This window comes from Zootoca vivipara, chromosome 15, assembly GCF_965207765.1.
Source record: "Zootoca vivipara chromosome 15, rZooViv2.hap1.1, whole genome shotgun sequence".
In the NCBI taxonomy this organism is placed as follows: Eukaryota; Metazoa; Chordata; class Lepidosauria; order Squamata; family Lacertidae; genus Zootoca; species Zootoca vivipara.
In genome coordinates, this window is record NC_142598.1 from 9,940,270 (window position 1) to 9,963,099 (window position 22,830).

At 47.2% G+C, this 22,830-nt stretch overlaps 2 protein-coding genes across 6 annotated transcripts in view; one reads left to right on the plus strand and one right to left on the minus strand.

Moving 5' to 3' along the window:
* Positions 1-2,600, plus strand: part of ELAVL3 (ELAV like RNA binding protein 3) — a 77,447-nt gene extending 74,847 nt beyond the window's left edge. Inside the window, exon 6 of one of the 2 annotated variants that reach the window (XM_088658687.1) lies at positions 585-2,600. In XM_088658687.1, the coding sequence (XP_088514813.1) occupies positions 585-933 (349 nt within the window). In that variant the 3' untranslated portion in view covers positions 934-2,600. The remainder of the gene's footprint in view (positions 1-584) is intronic. The other variant, XM_088658688.1, reaches the window with a different exon arrangement.
* Positions 2,601-12,999: 10,399 nt separating this feature from the next.
* The window catches only part of PRKCSH (PRKCSH beta subunit of glucosidase II), a 31,552-nt gene continuing 21,721 nt past the window's right edge, over positions 13,000-22,830 (minus strand). For 2 of the 4 annotated variants that reach the window (XM_088658686.1, XM_035140835.3), the window contains exons 14-18: positions 18,355-18,444; positions 16,691-16,765; positions 15,461-15,560; positions 14,125-14,265; positions 13,000-13,374 (exon numbers count right to left, since the gene is read on the minus strand). In XM_088658686.1, coding sequence (XP_088514812.1) covers positions 14,134-14,265; positions 15,461-15,560; positions 16,691-16,765; positions 18,355-18,444 — 397 coding nt within the window. In that variant the 3' untranslated portion in view covers positions 13,000-13,374; positions 14,125-14,133. Of the gene's footprint in view, positions 13,599-14,124; positions 14,266-15,460; positions 15,561-16,690; positions 16,766-18,354; positions 18,445-22,830 lie in introns of all 4 variants that reach the window. The other 2 variants (XM_035140836.3, XM_035140834.3) reach the window with 1 other exon arrangement.

Genomic DNA, 22,830 nt, shown 5'->3' on the forward strand with positions numbered 1-22,830 from the left:
GCCAAGAAACCTTAAGGTCAAACAGGGAGGCTCGTGGAACACTGGCAGGCTGATTCAAACTGGGCAAACATCTAGCACAGGCAGAAATACCCTTGAAGGAGTGTGAATTAAAATGTCACCTCACCAAAATCTAGGGGGGAAATTACAAAGGTAGGCTTGTACAGAGGTACCTTGGTTGTCGAACGCCTTGGTACTCGGACGTTTTGGCTCCCGAACGCCGCAAACCCGGAAGTGAGTGTTCCGGTTTGCGAATGTTTTTCGGAAGCCGAACGTCCGACGCGGCTTCCGCAGCTTCCAATTGAGTGCAGGGAGCTCCTGCAGCCAATTGGAAGCCATGCCTTGGTTTTTGAGCTGTTTCACGACTCCCAGAACAGATCCAAGTTCGACAACCAAGATACGACTGTACATCAAATTCAACCTGAAGGATCCGGGGCTTTGAGTAGGAACTGGCTGTGCCCTTTCTCTCCTGCCCCTTGGAGCCAAGGCTTGTAGGAGTGAACGGAGAAGTAGGCGGCACTGTTCTTCACCTGTCCATATTGCAGTGAGCTCATGCTGGTAGAATGCCAGCCTTACACCCAAAGTAGTCCTCTCTCCTTGATCTCCAGGTTCTCTCCCATCACGATCGACAGCATGACCAGCCTGGCGGGAGTCAACCTGACAGGGGCCTCCAGTGCCGGCTGGTGCATCTTTGTGTACAACCTCTCCCCAGAGGCCGATGAGAGTGTCCTGTGGCAGCTCTTTGGGCCTTTCGGAGCAGTGACCAACGTCAAGGTGATCCGCGACTTCACCACCAACAAGTGCAAGGGCTTTGGCTTTGTCACCATGACCAACTACGACGAAGCAGCCATGGCCATCGCCAGCCTCAACGGCTACCGACTGGGCGACCGAATCCTCCAGGTTTCCTTCAAGACCAGTAAGCAACACAAGGCATGAGCGAGCGAGCGGGGCGAGAGAGAGATGGCGGGAGGGGCTTGGGGGTGTGTGGGGGGGGAGCGGCAAGGATGCTGGAAAACAGCCCTCTTCCCCGACTCGCCACGAGAACGGAAATGTTCATTGACTCAATGTTGCAGAATATTTAAAACAAAACAAAACAAAAACCGCCAGACACCGTGATCTTCTCTGGGAAGCAGGAGGCTTCTCCCGCTCTCCCTCCCCTGTGCCCGACAGCCCAGCGGGGAGCACGGACGTGGCAACATGTCAGCCACCTTTTTTAAACCGATCCCTGCTCTTGGCAACCTGCAGGGGAGACATCCACTCAGAATAGAACACCTCTCTGTTTTTGTGACCCTACTGCGCCCCCCCCACCCCGTCCCCCGGTCCCTTGTCCTAGGCTTTTCTAACATACTTTACCCAAGTCAGAAGCTTTCCCCAATCTCCCATCCTTCCTCTTCCCTCTTTGAATTCTGACCCTTTATATTGTTCCTTTGGATGGGCAGGTTTCCTGGCCCCGGGGGGGACGAAAAACCACTCTCTCTCCTGTAAGGTGTGATATAGAAACACTCCCGGGGACCCCCCCCACCTCCAATATTGCGGATCAGGAAATCCAAGAATTGTCACGACTGCTTTTCTGAGCTAGCCTTGGGGGGGGGGGGGGAGTTACAACAATCCAGCTCACCACTTTTGTCCTCCTTGGATGCAAGCAAAAAAAAAAAAAGGATAAATGTGGTGGGCGGACAATGCTCTCATCTCATCCCTTGGTCTAAAATGTTAGCGATATTGTTTGTTAATCCTACCACCTTGCCTGGCCCTTAATTAGAATGATGTTGTATTTGGGAAATAAACCCAACCCCATATGTCCTGAACAGGGGTCCTTCCTGCCTGTCCCCAGAGAAGCCTCATTCATTCCCTGGGGAAAAAGCAAAGGCCCCATATGTATTTTTTTTTCTGCTCTGTTTTGTAAGTTTGCATATCAGGTTTGATAATTTGCTTACGTCCTGGAATAATTTGGGATTAAAGTAAGAGCGTGGGTCATGGAGATAAGCAAGCGAGAGAGGCCAGGGACCTTGGCACAGTGTCCAAGATTCCTAGTCGATTAATCAGGTTGTGTGGACTAGAATGGGTCAAGTTTCTTTTCGGGTCGGAAATATGGACTTGAATCAGGTGGTGGTACAATTTAAACCTGCTGTTTTGCCTCCTCTCCAAAAAAATCAAGCCTTTCATTCTTTCCTTCTTTCTTTATAAATTTTTAGGCGAAGAATTTGTTAAGACCAAGCATGGGGCCATCTGAGAGAGAGAGAGGAGGGAGCCAACCCCCACCCCCACCCCCAAACTGTGTTAGTTGACTATCTGATAAGCTAGAAAGTTGTTTTTAATTAAAGGGGGAGGTGCAGGAGTGGGAACGGGCTGGTGGGTAAGTTTTCCCTTTCTCTTTTTTTCAATGTTGGATCAATCTAATGACTGAACGAAAGGGGTGGGGTGGGGAATGATACATTAAAAAGGCTGAGATGGGAAACAAAATGAAAACAACAGCAAACGTTTAGAAAGATTTTAAAAAAATCTATTTTTATAAAAAAGGAAGAGAGAGCTTGTTGGAAATTTTTACTGGGATTCTTGAACTTCACACACACACACACACACACACACACACACACACACACACAATTCAAAGGGAGAAAAAGAAAGCAAGTCACTAAGTGCTACTGCTCTACACACACCAGTCATTCATTCCCAATGGCCTTTCCAGACAAGTGATGGGGATGTCCGTATTGTATCAAATTTCACATATACAGGTAGCTTGGAGCCACCCAAGAGTCTCCATAGAAATGAACTGGGATGGTGGCATCAGCTTTCCTATGGGATTGAGTTGGGGGATAGCCATTAGTTCTGAGCCAGTACGGTTCCTTCCCTTTGCTAATTCCACCCAGGTTTGTAGTGCAGCAGTTGGGGTTGAGCCTGGCTTTGTTGCAGGGAGGGTTTAAATGCCAGGAAAAGCAACTGAGCCCACCAGCACGGCCGTGGCGGCTCTCAGTGACTGAAGGCATTTTTAAAAGCTTTAAAAGCGCGAAAGGAAAGTATAGAGCAGGCATCCCCAAACTTCGGCCCTCCAGATGTTTTGGACTACAATTCCCATCTTCCCCGACCACTGGTCCTGGTAGCTAGGGATCATGGGAGTTGTAGGCCAAAACATCTGGAGGGCCGCAGTTTGGGGATGCCTGGTATAGAGAGGTGCTGGGAGCAGGAGAGAAAAGGCGTGGCTTTTTTGCAAAAGGTGTCCCAACAGGTGCCAGCTGTTGCCAGTTGCATAGCACCCCAAACAGCAGTGAGTAAGGCCCATGTGCTTTCTCTACACCAGAAGCATGCCGGGAAGGTATCTGCTTTTCTTGACCTATCGTCTTTTTCCTGCCCCCATCCCCAGTTGCCTGGAAAGTCTTTGAGAGTCTTGTGCAGAAGCAGCACTTAGTGCCTCAGATCCCAAGGGTTTTGGATTGTTCTGTCCCTCCCTTAGCTGGGCAAAGGAAGAAGCAAATTGCTTTCAGAATTCTTTTCCCCCCTCCCCATCCTTTTAAATTTAATTTTATTGCTTTTCTTGTCTTTGTGTGCCTTGTTAGGGGCTGGGAACAGGGCAGAAGGGGCCGCAGTCACCTTATGGCTTTTTGCAACATCCCCACCAGACTTCTCTCCTACCCACCCAGCCCCTGCCAAAGGGACAAAAAGCCTAGGAAACCATTTATTTCTTTAAAAAACAACAATGGTTTAGGCCGTGTGCTTAATACCAGCATTAGTTTTACACGCGTCCATTTTCGGAGTTGTTTCCCCGCTAAGATTTCTTATGGCTTTTTCATCGGAAAAGCCATCGAGTGAAATTTTAAAAAAAGAAGCACCCCAAAACAGTTAGTGCTGCTAGAGTATGGGAGCTGATTTGTGCCAGATAGGTTTGGTTCTGCAGGAAAATCCTGCTACTGCTAGGTGGGGAAAGAGGGGCTCTATTCACCCACCTCTCAATGTATGCCTGATATGTACCCTTAGCAAAGAGACAACCTGGTCCTCAATGGGAGCACGGTAGCAAGCAACTCCTCTAGCCGTTGCTGAGGATGCAAAGCCTGAACTGTCTCAGGTGTCAGTGCCCACTGCTGCCGCTCCAAGGCTTGTTATGCATGATGCTGCAAAACATCTTTGAAAGAAGAGGAAGAGTTAGATCCGCAGAGTGGACATCAATTACGGAAAGTAGATTTAACATTCAGTTTCCCAAAGGCAAGGCAGCTTGATCCAATTTGGGAGGCTCCCAGGCAGTCCATTCAGCGTAGTGCTAATGATGGGCTAAGTGCAGGGGCAATCAGGAGGATCATGAAGGAAAAGCGGGGACCCTCTCATTTTGAGGGGTGTTTCTTGTTTGACACTGACTTTTGGTAGTATTCCACATCCATATACTGTAACGAGTCCACAGCTCCAATAGTCTTAACATAAAGAGAACCCTTTAATTTTGGACCCAGCCGGTTCGCTAAGAGACAAAGGATAAGTCGGGTAGGTGGGGGGGGGGGTAGGGAAAACTGGTCCAAAGGAGGTCATGCAGCTGGAGAATTTGCAAATGCCCCCCCCCACCAACCTGGCCTCATACTTCAGAAGAGTACAACAGAAGTGGAGACAGGCTGACTTGGGTCCTGGCATTTTCTGAGGAAGGACTAGATAGGGAGCAGCAAGCACTTGCTAGGGAGGCACCAATTCTTCTCTTTCCCCTACAATTTGAGTGGACGTGAGGCAGAACATTTGCCACTTGCCCTTTCCAGGCAGCTGAATGCAACCAAATAGGTCAGCTCTTTGACCCCCTTCACTGTTGAATGGAGATCTCGGGGCTGTTTTGGCAATGCCTTTACTCCGCTTTGTCCATGTGGCTCCCTAAAACAGCTGAGTGCGAGTCACACTCGACCAGGGGAACTGCATGGCCCGGCTTGTGGGGCGGAGGAGTCCAACATGATCCCTGGTGGTTGCTATCCACGGGGTGGGGGGGTTGGGCAAAATGGTGATGCCACAAGGGATGGCTGTGCCACGCCTTCCTTTTTAATAAGGGGCACAGTTTTATGTTCCTCCTCCGCTTTCCTTGCACTGGCAAGACCCAACAGTCAAGTGTCCATCTGGGCATTTGATAACTCCGTGTTCATTCTTTCTCGCGGCTCACTCAAGACAGTTCCGCTTCCCACCTGCCCTCACTCTGAATTAGCCACATGCCTTGGCAGCTCTGAAACGGCACAACCTTTTCACCCTCAGCCATTCTGCTAGATTTAGTGCCTGCTCTGCTGTGGCTGATCCATCCCCCCCGAGAGAGAATACGTCCCCCACAAAGCCAATCACCTCTGTAAAGCAACACTGCACTTTGCCACAGTGGACTCCAGCAACCGAGGGTGTCTTCTGACTTTCCAGCAGAAGCTCTCTGGTGCGCTGGGCTGTAGGGGAAGGGATCGGAGCTCTCCCCCCCCCCCAATGCTGCGAGGCACTTGTGGCGCAATCTGACCCGTAGGAAGGCCTTGCAATTCCCATGCTTTAAGATTTCTCTCAGGGGGCTTCTCTTTTCCTCTTGGCAGCAATAAACCTTCCAGTCTTTTGAGATGCACACTCCTGCTTGGGTTCTTGGTCTCTTCTGCAGCCCGGGGCAGCATGGGCCAGTGGTCACGGCATGGGCCAGTATGATTGCTTTGTGCTCATCTTGCAGGACGGTGAGCGCCTCACAGCCCACCTTTCTGGATCCTTGCCAAAGACGCTTCTTGTCTGCTGGACATCTAGCTTTCAGCACGACAACCCCGCTCTGATTCTGAGCTGATGGCATGTTTCCCCTCCACCCGACGTCTTGTGGTATCTGATCCATCATGGGGGGGGGGAGGGATGGGGGGAAACCCCTTGTCCATGTTTGGAAGGAAAAGGTACTTAACTAGGTTCCCCAGCAGAGATTTGGATGCCAGTTTGGTGAAAGACAACAGCAAGTTCCAGTTAAATTGCCCTTTGAGGCTAAACAGAGACACCTCCTTCGGTCAAGGCACCCGCAGCTCCCAATAATGTTCTTGGGTCATCTGCAAAAACTGCAGGCAGCAAGTGCTTGTTTGACGTAGCCAGAGTGCCTCTGCACATGCTTAAGAAAAAGGACAAGTGTGCTCTCTTGCTCAAAACAGAAGGCAGCGTAAAACTAGGAATCACCCCACTGTGGAGTGTAGACCTTTCAGGCAACTTCCGCTTCTGTTACTATCATAAGCATCATCTCTGCCTGTTAACCATGATAGGAGGATGGAACAATGCTTAGGGCTATGCCCTGAGCAAACCCTGCAGGGACTGTGTACCCAGCCACCTATCCCACCCGGCCCTCCTCGATTCCATCTCTATCCGATTAAATGTCCTAAACATGTTGGCAAATTTAAGGGCGAAATAACCCCACCCACCACCAATCTTCAACCAAATAGACCTTGTGTGTCCGAGGCCATGCTTAGTTTGCGGAAAGCTAAAACAACACCGTACGAAACGCAACCCTTGAAGGGAAGGAACTTGCTGCTCCAATATCTCACACCTTTGTCACGTAGGGCTCGATTCGAAGGCTTGGTGGAAGTTTCCCTGACAGTTCTTAATACCCAAACTCTTCCCATTGACCGTTGCCCATTGTAATTCCCCCCCACGTTTTTCTTAAACAACGGGATTAACACGCCTGAGGGTGTCATCTCTGTTACTGTATGTAAGTTTCCTGCGATATAGGAGGTGCTATCATGGAGTGGGTAGAGGGGCAGAGATGAGGTTCTTGGCACAGGTGAGTGTTCCACCTTTGGACCAAGACACCTCTTGCTCCATGGCCCTCCAGAGGGAGCCTTCATCCCTTTCGAGTGTGCATGTTTGTTGAGTGGGGACAGGCCAAAACATTCACTTGGGACAGTTCCTCCACAGCACTGCCCAGCTTGTTTTTTATTTATTTGGTATAAAAGCAAGAAATTGGGGTAGGGGGGGGGTGATGGTGGAGAGAAATCTACTCAAGTTTTTCACTCATCCGGCAGCCACAGAAGCCAAATACCTTTGGAGTTTTAGCCATTTCCGTGGAGGCACTGTCCAGTTTCTCAAATTAAAGCCAAAAGAGTCAGGAAGACTTTTTAAAAACATCTGAATCTTGCTCTATAGGGCTGCTGCTTTTTTTTTTTTTAAATTATTTTATGGTTGTCTCCCTTCAGAATGGAGCCTTCAAGTGGGATTAATCTGTTTGTAAGGGTTGTACTACACTAACATCCATGTCCATGTTGCTTTTTTTATTTCCCCCCTCCACATACTTCAAAGGGAACGAGAAGGGAAGTTTCTCTTTAAAAAAACCTTAACTTTTAAAAGGGGACGCACCTGCTACCGCCTTTTCCCGAGGCATCTCTTTGGATCTGTGTTCACAAATCACACCCTGAAAATGCACATCGGCTATTTTCCGTTCCTTCTTTTTAAAAAATTTATTTATTTATTTATTTTGGTTTGCTGAAAACAATGAAGTCATCGTTGGCACTTGTGGAGCAAGGGACTTTTTAATTTTCTTTTGCTCTCAAGCAAAAAAAAAAGGAAACAAAATGAACAACATTTAAAAGACGAACTTAATGATAATTAAAACATTTTAGCATTAGTTCGAGTTTTAATTGTTTAATGATTTAGAAATTAGTTTAGGATTTCTTGATTTTTTGACAATAAATGTGTTCACTTGTGTTTTGTAAGAGTCTGTGGCAGCTTCTGTTTGCGATAAAATGAGAAAAAAAAGAACAAAAAAACCTGGCACCATTAACTCTTGTATCTTTTTGCGAATTTTAGCTTCTTGTAGTTTTTAACTTATTGTTAACTTAAATATTTATTACTGCCTTGTAAAAGTACATTTGTGTATATTTATGTTCTCATCAGAGTTGCAAGTTAAAAGGGAAATATTTTTTAATTTGCTGAGAAGTGATTATTCCTAATTTATTTATTAAATAGCAAACAAAAATTGAAACAACAATAATAATAATAATAAAAGCTTAAATGACAGGCTCTCCAACAGGGCAAAGTGCACAGAGGTAATTTTTTCTTCTTTTAAAAAAACCAACAACCTACAAATGTGGCATTTAGAACAAAAAAACTTTATAGGCAAGTTTGTTTGTGGGGTTCGATGTTACATCATCTACTTTTGTCTTGTTGGGAAAAATACATTTGAGTCTTCATCCTAATAGAAAGTAAAGGGGAGGGCGGGAGGGGGAAACATGTAGCTTGTCATTTTCTCTATTTATTCTTGTGTTTTGTACCCTCTGCCCTTTACATGCTGCCACTCAGCATCCCTCCCACATGTTAAAAAAAGTTATTTCAGTGAGAGTTTGCTTCTTTTATTTTAAATATTTGAGCAGGCACCACAGGCAACTGAGACGGGCTGGCATAAAGGATGTTTTTTACCCACTCTGGCTCTGATTCATCGAGATCTTTAAGCACAAGGGGAGATCTCTAGTCACGACAAATAACCTGCTGGATGGCTGGGAAGCGGGAATCTCCCAACTCAGGAAGAATTTCAAATACAATTCACCAAACCCCTGGCAACATTGCAGAAAGGGGAGGAGAGGCTCGGGTTAGTAGTGGTAAAGGGAGTGGACTTTGAGAGACACCAATAAAGGAAACTGAAATCAGGCAAAGTATACAAAATCTAAAAGGTATATATATATATATATATATATATATATATATATATATATATATATATATATATGAAAGCTTAGATGCGAGTAACACATTTGAAAATAAATTCTGAAATTTAAATACGCAGGATGGCATTAGGTCAGCTTTCTCAAAGCTGGTGCTTTCCAGATGTTTTAGACTGGGACTGCTGGGAGCTATAGATCTATGTGCTGATGGAACAAATGTAAAAAAAAAATTGAGCTCATGCTACTCTTTTGAAGCATTTTCTTTTCGAAAAGCCCACTGAACTAAAAAAAACTTGCATTCTTGGCTACTGAATGAAGCTGCTTCGAATCCAAGAGGGGTCAGGGTGGCCTTTTCTCCAGCACAGCAACACAGGCCTTGAGAGGACTGTTCCTCAAAATTCATCTTGGGGGATTCCCGAAACTTGGGTCTCCTGATGTTTTTTGTACTACAACTCCCATCATCCCTGACCACTGGTCCTGCTAGCTAGAGGTGATGGGAGTTGTAGTCCAACAACAGCTGGAGACCCAAGTTTGGGAAACCACAGATTAGATGAAGGCTAGGAGCCACCCACCCCCATATCTTCCATTGTCAAGTGGCTTGCTTCCTTTGATTTGTGCCCTGCCATGTGGCCTCCTTAAGAAACCACTGCAGCAGCTGAAGAACTTCTATCATTGGGATTAGCCTTTAATAATCTTAGAAAAGAGGTCATGCTGCAAACTCTTTACACTAGCTAGCCACAAAATCTGCTGGACTGTGGATTCCAAAGTGGACCCCTGCTCCGAACTGTACATGAGTCTGGGAAGTGCTGATCGGGAGAGTCATATATATATATATAGGGGGGGGGCATAGCTGCCAAGTTATCCCTTTTTTAAAGGGATTTTCCCTTATGCTGAATAGGCTTCCTCGCGAGAAAAGGGAAAACTTGGCAGCTATTGGGGGGGGGGATAATGAACGAATTCCTATGCCCCACAAATAACCCAGAGATGCATTTTAAATAAAAGGATGCATTCTACTCGTGTAAAACAAGCTGATTCCCGGACCGTTCCCCGGCCCGGATTTAGAAGGTGATTGGACCGCATCCAGCCCCCGGGCCTTAGTTTGCCTACCCATGCCTTGGAGCTCAAAAAGCAGCAAAAATAGCACAGCCCTGTAGTTGTAGCAAGTCCTCTCTTCTCAATACCACTCAATATATGCAGGGAGAAGCACATGTGTGCGTGATAGTGGGAGTGGAAAAGGTAGAGGAAACTCTCCCCCCCTCCCTTACAAAGTTCTCTTGGTGGGTGGGAAATGGAAACCCACTAAAATTCTTTTGCTCAGAGCTACCCACAACACAGCCTAGAGTCTGGCTCCCTTCGCAGACTATGCAGCCACTGAAATAACTTGCGTGCTTAAAGAACTGTTCTGAAACAAGAGCCACTGAGTTAAGCTGCAAATTGGAAAGCACAGCTACTTTAGGGAGCTCTGCCTCCAGTTCCAGCTAATTTGGTCAAGACACTTTTCCTTTGGCTACCCGGCTCAGATCCTGATTAATTTCTTCTCCCGCAACCACACCCCTGCATCTGACTCCCTCCCCTGCATCTCGACGAGGGCATTTAGTGGCAAAACGAAATTCTCTTTTGTGATCTGTTGCTTCTAAAATGGTCACAAGCAATCTAGCCTCTTCTCGACTATATTTTTTCAAGTAGCAATAAGTGCCAGTTTGAGTTTACTAAAAAAAAAGCGAAGTGGATTGAAATGGGGGTTGGAGCAGGGGTGGGGAGGAAGAGAGAATTCTGCATGCCGACGAAGGCAGACACCAGAGAGCGAGCGAGCGAGCGAGTGAGTGAGCAGGGCTCGTGGCATTTCCTTATGTTTGCTAGGCAAATTTGCTTCCAAATGATGGGTCAGGGTGCAACATTGAAGGGAGCAGAGGGTTAAAGAATTGTCTGTCTGTTGTAATGGCGAGATCCTAATAACCTTTTTACATGCCCTCCACCCTCCCCACCAATGTATTTAGTCCTGGGGCATGGTGGGGCTCAGGGGAAAAGATGACAGGCCTGGAGAACCTGGCCCCCAGAGCCTCTTTAAGCTTCACATGTGTATTGGGACAGTTTTTAAAAACAATATTTAAAAAAATAAATCATGAGAGAGTCTGTTGATGTGGGAAGGGTTTAAAAAACTGCTGTTAAAAAAAAGAAAAAAATGACACTTTGCATTTAGTTTAGAATATTTATTACTGGGATTTCAGGCACGGCGGCTGTATGAATCTTTTACATGGAATTGTTTAATTATTTGTACTTTTCATGCCAGAAAATAAAAAGTTCAGAATCTTATGACGTGTCCGTCTGTTTGTCTACGTGATAATTCTAGCAAGGCAGGACAGGGGATGATAAAAGTTGTCCTCCCTTCTACCCGGAAGGCACCAACAAGCACACATTATCCATAGGAACTGTTGCGTGTTGTTCGGAATAGGAAAAAAGTCCCATGCCCTTTGCAAGGAAACATCTCTTTCCTCTTGCCAACAAATATTTTGGCAGTGTGTTTAATTTACCTATCTACATCAGAGCAAATGCCCACAGTTGCTTCAGAAGCAAAGCAACTTTTTCAGGCGAGAAAAAGGGCTGAGAAGCAGATTAACCAACACCCCAAAAAATCAGAAGTATTTTGATGTACTGGGACATAGCCCAGTGTTAATATCCATGCGCCACACCCCATAGTTACATCTGACTAGGCTTAACCGTCCAGGGGTCCTTTACCTTACCTTTTACACATGTAATATGAACATAGCACAAAAAGCCTGTTTTGGATTGAAGGCTGGTTTGCATAACATGACGGGGAAAGTCCCAGAATGCTTGTAAATTTTGTGTTAGCCAGGGAGGAGAAAGTATATGTTAGCTGGCTCATGCAATCAAAGGACTAAGCTATGCATGTTCTCATGGCTGTTAACTGTTGGGGCAGACACACAGAAGATACAGGCTTGTACATTTACTGAAGCAGATGCTCCACTTACTCTGGGCTACTCATACGTACTGGGGGAGTCGGCAGCAGTAACTAGGTGGTACCTGTGGTCTGTCATGCAACTGAAAAGAAACAACATGAGACGGGCTCTGCAGCTGGTGGGGCTCTACCTGCAGTGAATCCCATTTGAGTTCTATGAGAAAAAGTAAACAGGAAGCAGTTAACATACAGCAAAGGATCCTTCGTCCAGAAACTGAAGCCTGTTTTAATCTCAATTCCCAGCGGTTTGCCCAAACTCTGTCTTTTACTTTCTTCTATAGTGATTACAATTCACTTATGTCGAGGGAAGCTGAACACTGACACCTGAGAGATGTAGCAGCGGATGGTCTGTCCCCACTAACAGATACTCACTGCACATTTAAGTCACTCTTTCAGCAACAATGAAAAGGCCCCTTAGGAAGGGACATTTTTTATTAGCATAAATCAAAAAGGTCCATTTGTCACGCTATGACAACCAAGCATGGAAACAAATGAATGGGGTTGGTAGAAGAGGTGATAACTCAAGTTTTGCCCTGTGCATGAGAGTCAAGCTTACTCTACTTGAAGTGTGTTTCGGCCGGAAAGGGGGGGGGGAAATGAATGGTGCTTGTGGGAGGTGGGGTACAAGAGTCTTGCCCATCCACCCTTCACCAATCGGAGGATATGATTCAAAGGAAGGGAACTGAGGGGTGCACATACACACATACCAATTGAGATCTGGTTGGAGAACAGATGCTTCCATTTAAAGTCTTGTTTCGCCAGCGAAAAACGCCTACGTCACCCCATGGGTGTGGGAGAAACACCTCCTTCCCCCCTCTGGAAAGATTGGAGGAGGGATGAGGTGGTGTGCCCCTCCCCCATCGATAACCAACAGCACATGCTTCCCCACTTCTTTGCCCAGGGGAGGCTGAACCCATACAGTAAACATGTCCCCCAGTCACCAGAAGGGCCTTTTGTCAGACCTACCCCCCAACCCCCTCTTCCCAGCACCAGGCGCCTTTTGGGATGGGAGCTCAGATGGGAAACAATGGTGGCTGGGAGGGAAGTAGCCTCCCTTTTTGTTATGGAAATGCTCCGGCTTTGACAGCAATCAAGGGGAGCAGGTGAAAGGCACCAGAGCTGCCCTCCCCCAAAACCTTTATCAAGAGGAGCATAGCAGCCCTGGGAGGCCCAGTTCCTCAAAGGTGGAGGGGGGGGAGGAGGAAGGAAGAGGAGGATCTGTTAGGTCTAATGCATCCTGTCAAAGTTTCTGCCAGCCCCTCCTGGAGAGAGGAGAAATGACACATGCGGAGGCCACTGATAACAGCTGCATGAACGGAAGGCAGACATAAAACTGGCCATGTTATGCCATCCCCCTTTTATACAAGCCCTTCCAAACAACTCTCCGAATCTCACCTTTGAGGCCACAGACAGAAGAGAGCAGAGACGTTTATTGGAAGGGAATGTGGTGGTGTTTTTTTTTAATAATAGTTCAACATCAGACAGCAGATTTAAAAAACAACAACAACCAGGCTGTGATTGGCAGTGCAGGGGGCAAGCTAAAGAGCAGGTTCTTTTTCCAGTCTTCTTCCTTCAGCTGTGCAAAGTCTCAGAGTGGAAATCTGGCTCGGAACAGGAAAATGCTGGCAGGAGAGAGGGCTTCAGGGGGAAAGACCTGAAGTCCCTGCATGGCTGAAAAGTAAGGGCTCTTCCTCCACAAAGAAGCAACCATTAAGAGGTGGAGAAAGCCTTTTCCCCAGCAAGAAAATGGCCCAAGCAGCTGAGCAGTCCTGTGTGATGTGCATGATCTGGGCAGATGGTGCCCTGGAAGGAAAAAGGGGGGGCACACTCAATCCCCAGTGTTTCACAGGGTAAACATAATTATTCAAAAGCTCCAGAGTCCACTGCGGAAGAGCAGCACAAACAGTGGAGGTGTCGGGGGTCCATGTGGGGGAGCCCCAGGGGGGGAAGAGAAGTAAATTTTGCAGTGCTTCTTTGAATCATGTCGATTAGAACCTGGTCCCACTGACAACAGCTCTTCTGCAAATCTGCAGGGGGGGGGGAAATCGCAGACAGGACAAATCAGCCAAGGGAACAGAACTGAGAAGAGATACTGGTCTTCGTTCAATACATTTAAAAAAGAAGTTCTGATTAATCAGAAGGGGCAAGAGAGGCAAACGACTTCCCAAATGGCCTGATCTTGGGTAGTTGCCAAGTGGTGGAACCTTCTCAAAAAACTCTGCTCCCCTTTCCCAGTGGGGCTTTATTTACATTCTTTACATACGCTAAATTTATACACCACTTGATTGTATTAAAAAACCTAAGTAGTTTACAAGAAATATTAAAATTATCAATGAAAACAGTAAGCACAATTAAAAACGTTTCGGTAATAATTAAAAGGAAAAGTAAGAGATTAAAGGACACCTTCCCGGTGTCAACAGGCAGGGGGTTCCAATGTGTAACTGCTGCCAAACTAAAAGTTTTAGTCTGTACAACTTAGAACATGGCTTTCCTTCCACGTTTGCCAGCGCCCATGGCTACTGTGTCATCTTGAGACTTGACAAAGGAACTCACCTGCCAGCCTCAGAGTTCATCGTGGCCGAGGTCTTTTGGCTCATGGCAGGCCGCTGGGGTGATAAACTCCATCAAGTACTCGCAGCGGCTGGGCTCTGTCGTCGATGTGACCACTGTCTCCTTGCCACATGTAAGTTTCACCTTGGTAGGAGAGAAAACAGGGCATTGGCTACCCACTATGGAGTCTGTGGCTTAGGACTGCAGCTGTTGTGCAGGAGCCCATCACTCTTACCGTTGACTGTGGAATAAACCCTCCCTTACCCACTGTCATTTCTTTGCAACAGGCATGGGGAACCTCTTTGGTCACTCCTTGGGGAATGCTGCTGAACTACAACTCCCATCATCCCTGGTTATTGGCCATGCTTTCAGACATGGATGAGTTGTAGTTCAGCAACACCTGGAGGGCCAAAGGTTCCCCACACCAGCTTTACAACATACTAGCAACAGTGTCAGCCAACCACGATAGCCAACTCAAGTTTCTGCCAGGTGAGACAAATCACTGCCACCGCAATTCACGGGCCTGTTACGTGTGGCATGGGATAATTCCTACTCTGATCCAAGCATGGCAGATCAGCCTGATCCTAAACTCGCACAAACATCCCTCATCCATCAAATTTTCCCAAGGGAAATCTTAATATTATGTTGGAGTGGATGAAGTGATTGTTGTTTATATATAGCGGACAGATGAAGAATCAGAAGTTCTTTAATCTCTGAACTTTTCTATTTTCTCTTGAAGGTTCTTTCCTATCTTTTTTCCTTATCTATCTCTCTTTTGTCATGTTTTTATCTTAATGTTGAGCAAAAAAGATATTTGAGATTAAGTTTTGTATTTATAAACTCTAATAAAAATTTTAAAAGTACTAAGGGAAATCCTAGGACATCACTGAGGCAAGGAATGAATGAATGAATGAATAACAACCACGGCCACTGCCCCATCCCCTCAAGCTGGTCTGCTAAAACTGGCAGCCCAGCCCCAATCTTTCAGATGTTCCTACAGGTAGCCAACTCTACTTCCTACTTACTTCTTAAAAAGTGCAACTCTTCTGCTGAACTGCCCTCTTCCCACTCTCAAGCAGGTTTCCTTCACTAACTGGGATCAGGGAGTCCACATTAATGGGCACACTTGGGAGTAGAAAATAAAGGTTTGTGATTTTTTGAGCCAGAACTCGGGTGTGCTGGAAACCAAACTGCTTCTCCCAGCCTGCAGACAGGGAGGCATACTGTCAGCTGGGTGACAGGCCACTTCATGCTGCTGCTGGGCCTTGAAAAGGCAGCTGTATCTTGCTGGTCACCCGACCAAGCTTGCTGGTCTCTCGGGACTACGTGAATCACTTACTGTGGTGGATCGGTTGGGGCCTTGCCAGCAGCCTGTCCCGTGTTCATACTTCATGACACCAAATTTGTTATCATCTGGACCGCTCCAGGAGCCCCACGTGCTGGAAAGGAAGCAACAACTCAGAACACCCCAAGAAGCCCCTGCTAATCATAAACTCAGGGAACATTTAGAACCAGATGGAGCCACTTCTCCACAGGATGAATCTGCTCCAGGGTTGGCTGGTCTCGGGGCCAAGGATATAGCCACCAAGTGAGGTCCTATCAGCGCAGCTGGCCATTTCCAGGAAGTTAAAATATGCAGCAAAGGTATTTTAAAAACTGCACACCACACACATAAAGTTTTCTTCCCCGTTTCTAATTGGGTAGGTATTCTTACACTGACTGAGGCTAAGGGGCAGGGTTTTATTATTCATACTGATAGTAGTGATTATTATTTTATTCCTTATATATTACCTGCCCTCCATCCTAAGGTCTCAGGGCGGGTCACAACGTAAAAACAACTTACAGTTACAATAATAATAATAATTTATTATTTATACCCCGCCCATCTGGCCAGGCCTCCCCAGCCACTCTAGGCGGCTTCCAACAGAAATATTAAAATACAATAATTTATTAAATATTAAAAGCTTCCCTAAACAGGGCTGCCTTCAGATGTCCTCTAAAAGTCTGGTAGTTGTTTTTCTCTTTGACATCTGGTGGGAGGGCGTTCCACAGGGCGGGAGCCACTACCGAGAAGGCCCTCTGCCTGGTTCCCTGTAACTTGGCTTCTCGCAGCGAGGGAACCGCCAGAAGGCCCTCAGTGCTGGACCTCAGTGTCCGGGCAGAACGATGGGGGTGGAGACGCTCCTTCAGGTATAATAAGGTGGCTCCTAAAAATATGCATCTCAAGTGTTAAAAGCCAGGACAAAGAGGTGTGTGTTTATCCAAAGTGCCCAATGTACATAATCATAGTTGTAATCCTAATCCTTACAGACCTGTAAGGTAGGTCAGTATCATCACCCCCAAGATGAGGATTGTTACAAGGCGTCCTAAGGCTAAGAATTTGGCTGGCATAATGCCTCCTAGCATGTTGAAGAGCAAAGCCAAAGTTCAAACTATGCACTTCCTGATCTGTAGCTCAGCCTCTGCTTAGCCACTAAAACACCGCGAAATCTCCCTGCTTAGCTTGGGAGGCTAGTGACCTCAGACTGTTATGAAACATGTCAAATCCTGGAGCACTGTTGTCTCTTACCCAAGGCTGGTCTCCGAGCCACCATGTTTGGGTTTCTGAGACACTCTGCTGAAGGGACAGAGGCGATAAATATATCTGAGGAGGGAAAGAACATAAGAGAAATACATGAGATCCCTGGGCCATATGTTTTGAAGTGCCAATAATTAGACCATTAGACCTGGCTCCTAAAACGATGGCACCCAAGGCAAAATATATTTGGAAAGGATTCTGCTCGGGGTTAGATGGAATGGGAAAGCATGGCAGGAAGAAGATTAGGCCCCTGATCTATCCCTTGCTTCCAAGATTATTTTGCTATCAACACCAGATTTAAGAATGTACGAGGTGAGCTTCCCATGAAAACACGCAGAACACAACTATGTGCAACCTTTTAAAAATGATCTGCTTACAAGGAAAAATACTGAGCACCCAGAATAGAAGTCTGTGTCTCTTTCTCTCTCTGTGTCAAAGACTTCTATTCTGGATGCTCAGTATTTTTCCTTGTAGGCAGATTATAAGCCAATCAGAAGCCGTGCTTTGGTCTTCAAACGTTTTGGAAGCTGAACGAACTTCCGGAACGGATTCCATTCAACTTCCAAGGTACGACTGTCTATCTAGATCAAAGAATAGCACCTCTCTTCTGCTGACTGAGTGGAGAACCTCACTTCCCCAAGAACTAGTAAAGAATGAATTCTGAGGGAGCCTTAGCTGCCTAAATTTTGAGTGCCTGGCTCCATCTTCAATTTTGAAGGGGGTGCTTTTCTTCTCACCCTGAGCTGCCCCAGCAAGCTTCCAAAAGCTAGCCACCTTGCTCTAGAGCAGGGGTCCCTAGACTACGGCCCGTGGGCCAGATGCGGCCCAATTGGCCTCCCAATCCGGCCCGCGACGACCCCCGCCGCCCGCTGCCTGCTCTTACGGCGCGCAGCGCGGCGGCGCACTTCCATATCGAAAAAAAGCGCCAAAAATAGTTTCTGCGCATGCGTATGGGCCTCTCCCGACCCAGAAGAGGTCATTTCCGGTGCACTTCCGGGTCGGGGGAGGCCCATACGCATGCGCACAAACGATTTCCGACGATTTTTCCGACCTGGAAGCGTGCCACCACGCCAGTAAGTGTGTGCATGCGCACGGGCACGCACTCCCCCGCCCTCCGGCCCACTGCGTGTGCCCTCCCCTGCCCTCCGGCCCGCCGCCCAAAGCCGGGTAAGTCTGGGGACCCCTGCTCTAGAGGGCTATGCCAGGCATCCCCAAACTGCGGCCCTCCAGATGTTTTGGCCTACAACTCCCATGATCCCTAGCTAACAGGACCAGTGGTCGGGGAAGATGGGAACTGTAGTCCAAAACATCTGGAGGGCCGAAGTTTGGGGGTGCCTGGGCTATGGCATACTACCAAGCTACAGTTTGGGGGAGTAAAAATCCAGCTTCCTTCCCATTAATAATGCTCGCCTTATAGTCAAGAACAGGAGCGAAGAACCTTTTTGGCCAGATCTCCATCTCCTGCCGCTTCACAGGCTCACCCTGGCGGGTGGGCAGCAGGCCACCCACCTACATCTTGGCACCTCTGGAGTGACAGCTTGTAAGACATACAGTTCAAAGAGAGCACTCCAGATATCATAGGGCTGAGCAGAGAGAAGAGAGCCACTCCCTCCCAGAGGAAACAAAATAGTCAAGCAAGAGACACAGGTACCTACTCATTGGTGGTGAGTTCATAGCACTGGCCGTAGAGGTAAGAAAATTCACCATGAGGTCCAAAATCAAAGGAGATCTCTTTCTCCAGGCTCCTGGGTGAGGGAAGGAAGAAGGCAACATTGTTAAAAAGAAAAGAACTGCACGTGGGCTAACAGGACATTTGATGGAATAAGAATGGGGCTAGGGTTACTGGAATATTCCTGGGTCAATTTTAACAGAGATACAGGAGGGACGCTTTGCTCAGAAGGCAGAAGTAATCCAGTCAAACAAAGGCTGAGAGTTTCTGACCACTAAATCTGTCTCCATACATTTAAATTCCTACTATTTCACATATACAGCAAAATACAGAGAAAGCGTAAGAGGGGGAAAAATGTGGCTTTTAGCTCCAAGACCAGAAGAGAAGGAAATAAGTGTTTATTGTATTTTTAACGGAACATTTTATCACATGGGATATTGTGATTTGAAAAATTTGAAGGCTGCTCCGAGTTGCACATAAGCGACAAGAAGCATGGATAGAAATTTAAAACGAGCAGGCGGACCTCCTGGCAGCCTCTTAGTGACTTTCTCTAGACAGCAGGCTCCTAACATTAAGGGGTATTTCCAGGGGTGGGAGGCTGTGCAGTTGATAAGGACAAAGAGCAAGAAGCTGTTGCAATCAAGGAAAGGTTTTGCGGGATACATGCATTCTGTGGAGGTGAAACCTCATCTCGGAACACACGTTATCCCAGAAAGGCCAGCAGGAGACTGGCGTGAGACAAAGATGGCAAAAACATTTCATGCTTCTCACAAACGGTCTCATTTTTATGAAAAATGAATTTTTTAAAAGAAGAGGAACTAACGCCGCCATATTGCTGAGCCAGCTCAATGGTCAATCTAAGTGAAGCATGGCCTCCCCTGGTGGGCAAGAGCTTTCGGGATTCTGCAGCGAAGAGGCAGAGGGCCGTGTTACCCGCTCTTGAGTTATAGCTCCTCCTGGCAGCATGTCCCTTTTGCTTCACTGACCACCAGGAGTCAAGTTTCCTCCGCCCTCTCCTGCTGGTAGAAGGCAAGTCCAGCCTGTGTCAGGGGTCAATGGCCTTTGCCCAAGCTCTTTGCTAAGTGGCTGTCTTTGTTCCTTGCCCTTATCTGCCTGTCCTCCCAGGGGACCCCACGGAGCAGCAAAGGGACTGGTTGGGGAGGCTGTCACCAATGGTTACCACCCTGTCACCAAGGCTACTCCTAATTACGGCTCTCTCTCTCCCATGAGCACAGAGAGATGCAAAGCTCTTTGTTTAATAAAGGACCTGCCTTAGCAGCCACTTTGCCCTGGTTTGATCAACGTAGCTTTTAGGAAGAAGGAAAACCCTCTCCTTCTCAACCCCACCCTTGTCGTTCTTCCTGTTCTCCTGTCCTCTCCTCCCTCCCTCGGTCTGTTGTGGCAGGACATGCCAAGGTGGGCACATGGGTCCTAACCCAGACTTCCCCCCAGAGCCTTAAGCCCTGTCTGCAACCTGGGAAAAGTGGGGTAGCAGCAACTCACGGCTGTGAGACTCTTAAGGATAGAGGTGAGCAAGTATGTTCGGCCATGCTGAAACTTTTGAGGGGAGGGCAGGTAGTAGCCCTAAATGAAAGGGACCGTGAAACACCCTCCTTCCTTTAGAAAGGAAAGATGCCTTTCATTACTTAAAAAAAGAGAGCATGGAAAGATGACACCAACAAAAACAGGTCCCAGCTGTGACTCCAGACTTCCATTAGCTGCTTACTTAGCTGACACATTTTCTCCAACCCCTACCCCCCTTAAAAGCCTTCCTAATGGGACAAGCCAGAGATCTCCCTGGGGTGGGGAGGGGCAGTTTGCACTGCAAGCGCAGCAGAGTTACGGCTGGGTGGGAAATGCCCCATGTGGAGCTAATTCTGAAGAGGGACTTCAATTAAAGCTCTTGTTTTGCACCTGCTGTTTTAGGCCTAGCTCTCCCTGAGGGGATAAACATGTGTTTTGGCTGTATCACTTCAGATGGCTGGGGGGGTGGGGGGGTGGCTCGTATGACTAAATGTTCCTCTATGTCCCCCCTGCCCCCGCAAAACACACCCTTTCCTGAGCAGAGGAAACCAGCATATTGGAAAGAAGGGCTCTACTAGCCCATAGCTCCTTGGACATGCTTGCTGCCTATCTGCGGAGACGGGGGTTTGGGGGAGGTTGCTTGGGCAAACTGTTGGTCATGCAAGCCTCTTCCTGCCAGCCGAAGTGCTGCAGGCATGGCACACACTTACAAACTCAGAAAAAAAAACCCCTAGGTCTGAGTGGCCATAATTTTGTACTTTCTAAGGACTCTAGCTCACAACAGAAGCAGCTTAATTGCTCTGCCTGCACACACTCTCTGGGAATCAGAGCCTGCTGTCAAGGCTTGCAACTTCTATGCCTTTCAAAGTTCTGGACCGAAAGTTGCTCCAGAGGCATAAAGTCTCTGCAAGTCAGGGGTGAGGAACCTGGGCACCCGCCAGATGTTTCTGGACTACAACTCCCATCATCCCTAACTCTGGCTAGAGCTATGGAAGTTGGAACCCCACACCTGGACCAGGTTCACCAACACTATCCTAGACCTACCCATCAAGGAATATTGATATTGGGAAAGCAGCAACAGTAACACACTAAACATCAGGCTTTCCCTGATATATCTTAGCAGTTTATTACTCACTGATGCCTATATTTTAAGTATTTGATGTATTGTATTCCCTGATGCGTACCGCTTTCATATTCTTCTATGATTAAACAGCATATAAATCTGAGCAAATAAATAAATAAATGAGAAGCTACTGCATTGTCCCTGAGCTTGTTCAGAGGTCTTGGTCAGACTAGGGCACCCCATGGGCAGCTCACAGCCTCTCCTTGCAGGGACTGCCCTTGATTGGGGGGGAGGGGGAAATAAATCTGTAGACTCTCCACTTAAGAAGATGTTAAAGTCAGTGCACAGGAAGCTGCAATACTATGCCCGGAATAAATTACATTTTCATAGATTTAATCTGTATAATTTATTCTGATTCCTTTAAAAACAACAACATGTTTATAGGCAAGAGTAACAGATGTAACAAGAGGTTCATTCAGACAAGCCCTTCATAGCTAGTTTGCGGAATAAGATTTATTTTAGCACACTCCTCTCGGACAGAGAAGCTCCTGCTGCACTTCCAAGCAAGCTAGGGGAAGATTTGTCAGAAGCAACAGGGTAAACGGTCTCAGGGACAGAGCATGGAAATTGAGCAAAAACCTTTGGCTGGAAAGAACTGGCTGGTTGACTTGAACAATGTGCTGTATCACATTCTAACCACTTGCAAGTGACTATAGCCATTGCGAAGATGAAGTGGAGAAAGGATGGAACAGCTGATAATACTTATCAGACTGGGAGTCAAGTAACAGAGCATGTCAAAAAATGCCACCATGCCACAATGGGTATGCGAAGAGACTCTGAAGATGCGGCCAGAAATCACCAAGCCACAGGGTCCGTTTAGTGCCTCTGCCACTGTACATCCCCTTCCACTGAGAAGGCGGCAGAAACCAGCAAATATATCCTCCCCCAATAGCTAAATGAAGTGTCTGTCACCAAGGTCAGCCAAGCTAAGCATGCTGAGGTCTCCCATCTGCTCCCTGCATCAGCCCTCCCAGCCTAAGAACCCAGGAGTGGCGTGATTACGGCAATAATTATGTATGCAATCAATAGGAGACAGCTTGAAGTTTATTTTTGGCTTCTATACTTCTCCCCCTCCCCCACCTGGGACCGGGAAAAGGAGGGGAGATGCGATTTAAATGGCAAGTGGCATCAAAGCAATGCCCAAAACCCTAAAGCGAAACTGTACAAAGCACTCTTATCTTCACAGTAAAATAATGAACAGTAACCTCTCCTAACATCCTAGCTAAGGATGCATCAACAAAGTAAGAAGCAGCAGGAAAGACCAGGCATAGGATAGGATTTTAAAAACCAGCCCTTTTAACGCTTTAAAAATCACCCTTGTGGTTCTCAACAGAATTCCTATGGACACCCCCCCCCTCGCTTTTAGCACATGGGTCCTCAAACACCAGCTTGCTGAGATCCCCTAACTAAAGGGTGGGGGGGGAGAATGGCACACATTCTTCTTTAAAGGGTGGGTAGCGAGGTGGAGGAGATAGAGAAGGAGGAGGAGGAGCCATATAGAGAAGATCCATGACAATGAAAATGGTCCAGAAGAAAGGATCTCCCTGTCATCACCCCCCCCCAAAAAAGAACTTTGCCTACTGAACCCATCCAAACCATTAGGTGTCTGGGGAAATCATACAAACAGAGCTGGCTAAGGGGTACAAATTGCCATTGCTGGAAGCCAACGGGGAAGGGTCAGTGTCAAGCAGAAAGAAATATTGCAGACCTCGAGGAGAATTCATCCAAGGCAGGGGTGAGGGAACCTCCAGCCTTCAGAGCTTAATTAGGCCCATCAATCCTCCCCATTTGGCATGCCAGGCTCTTTTGGCCAAG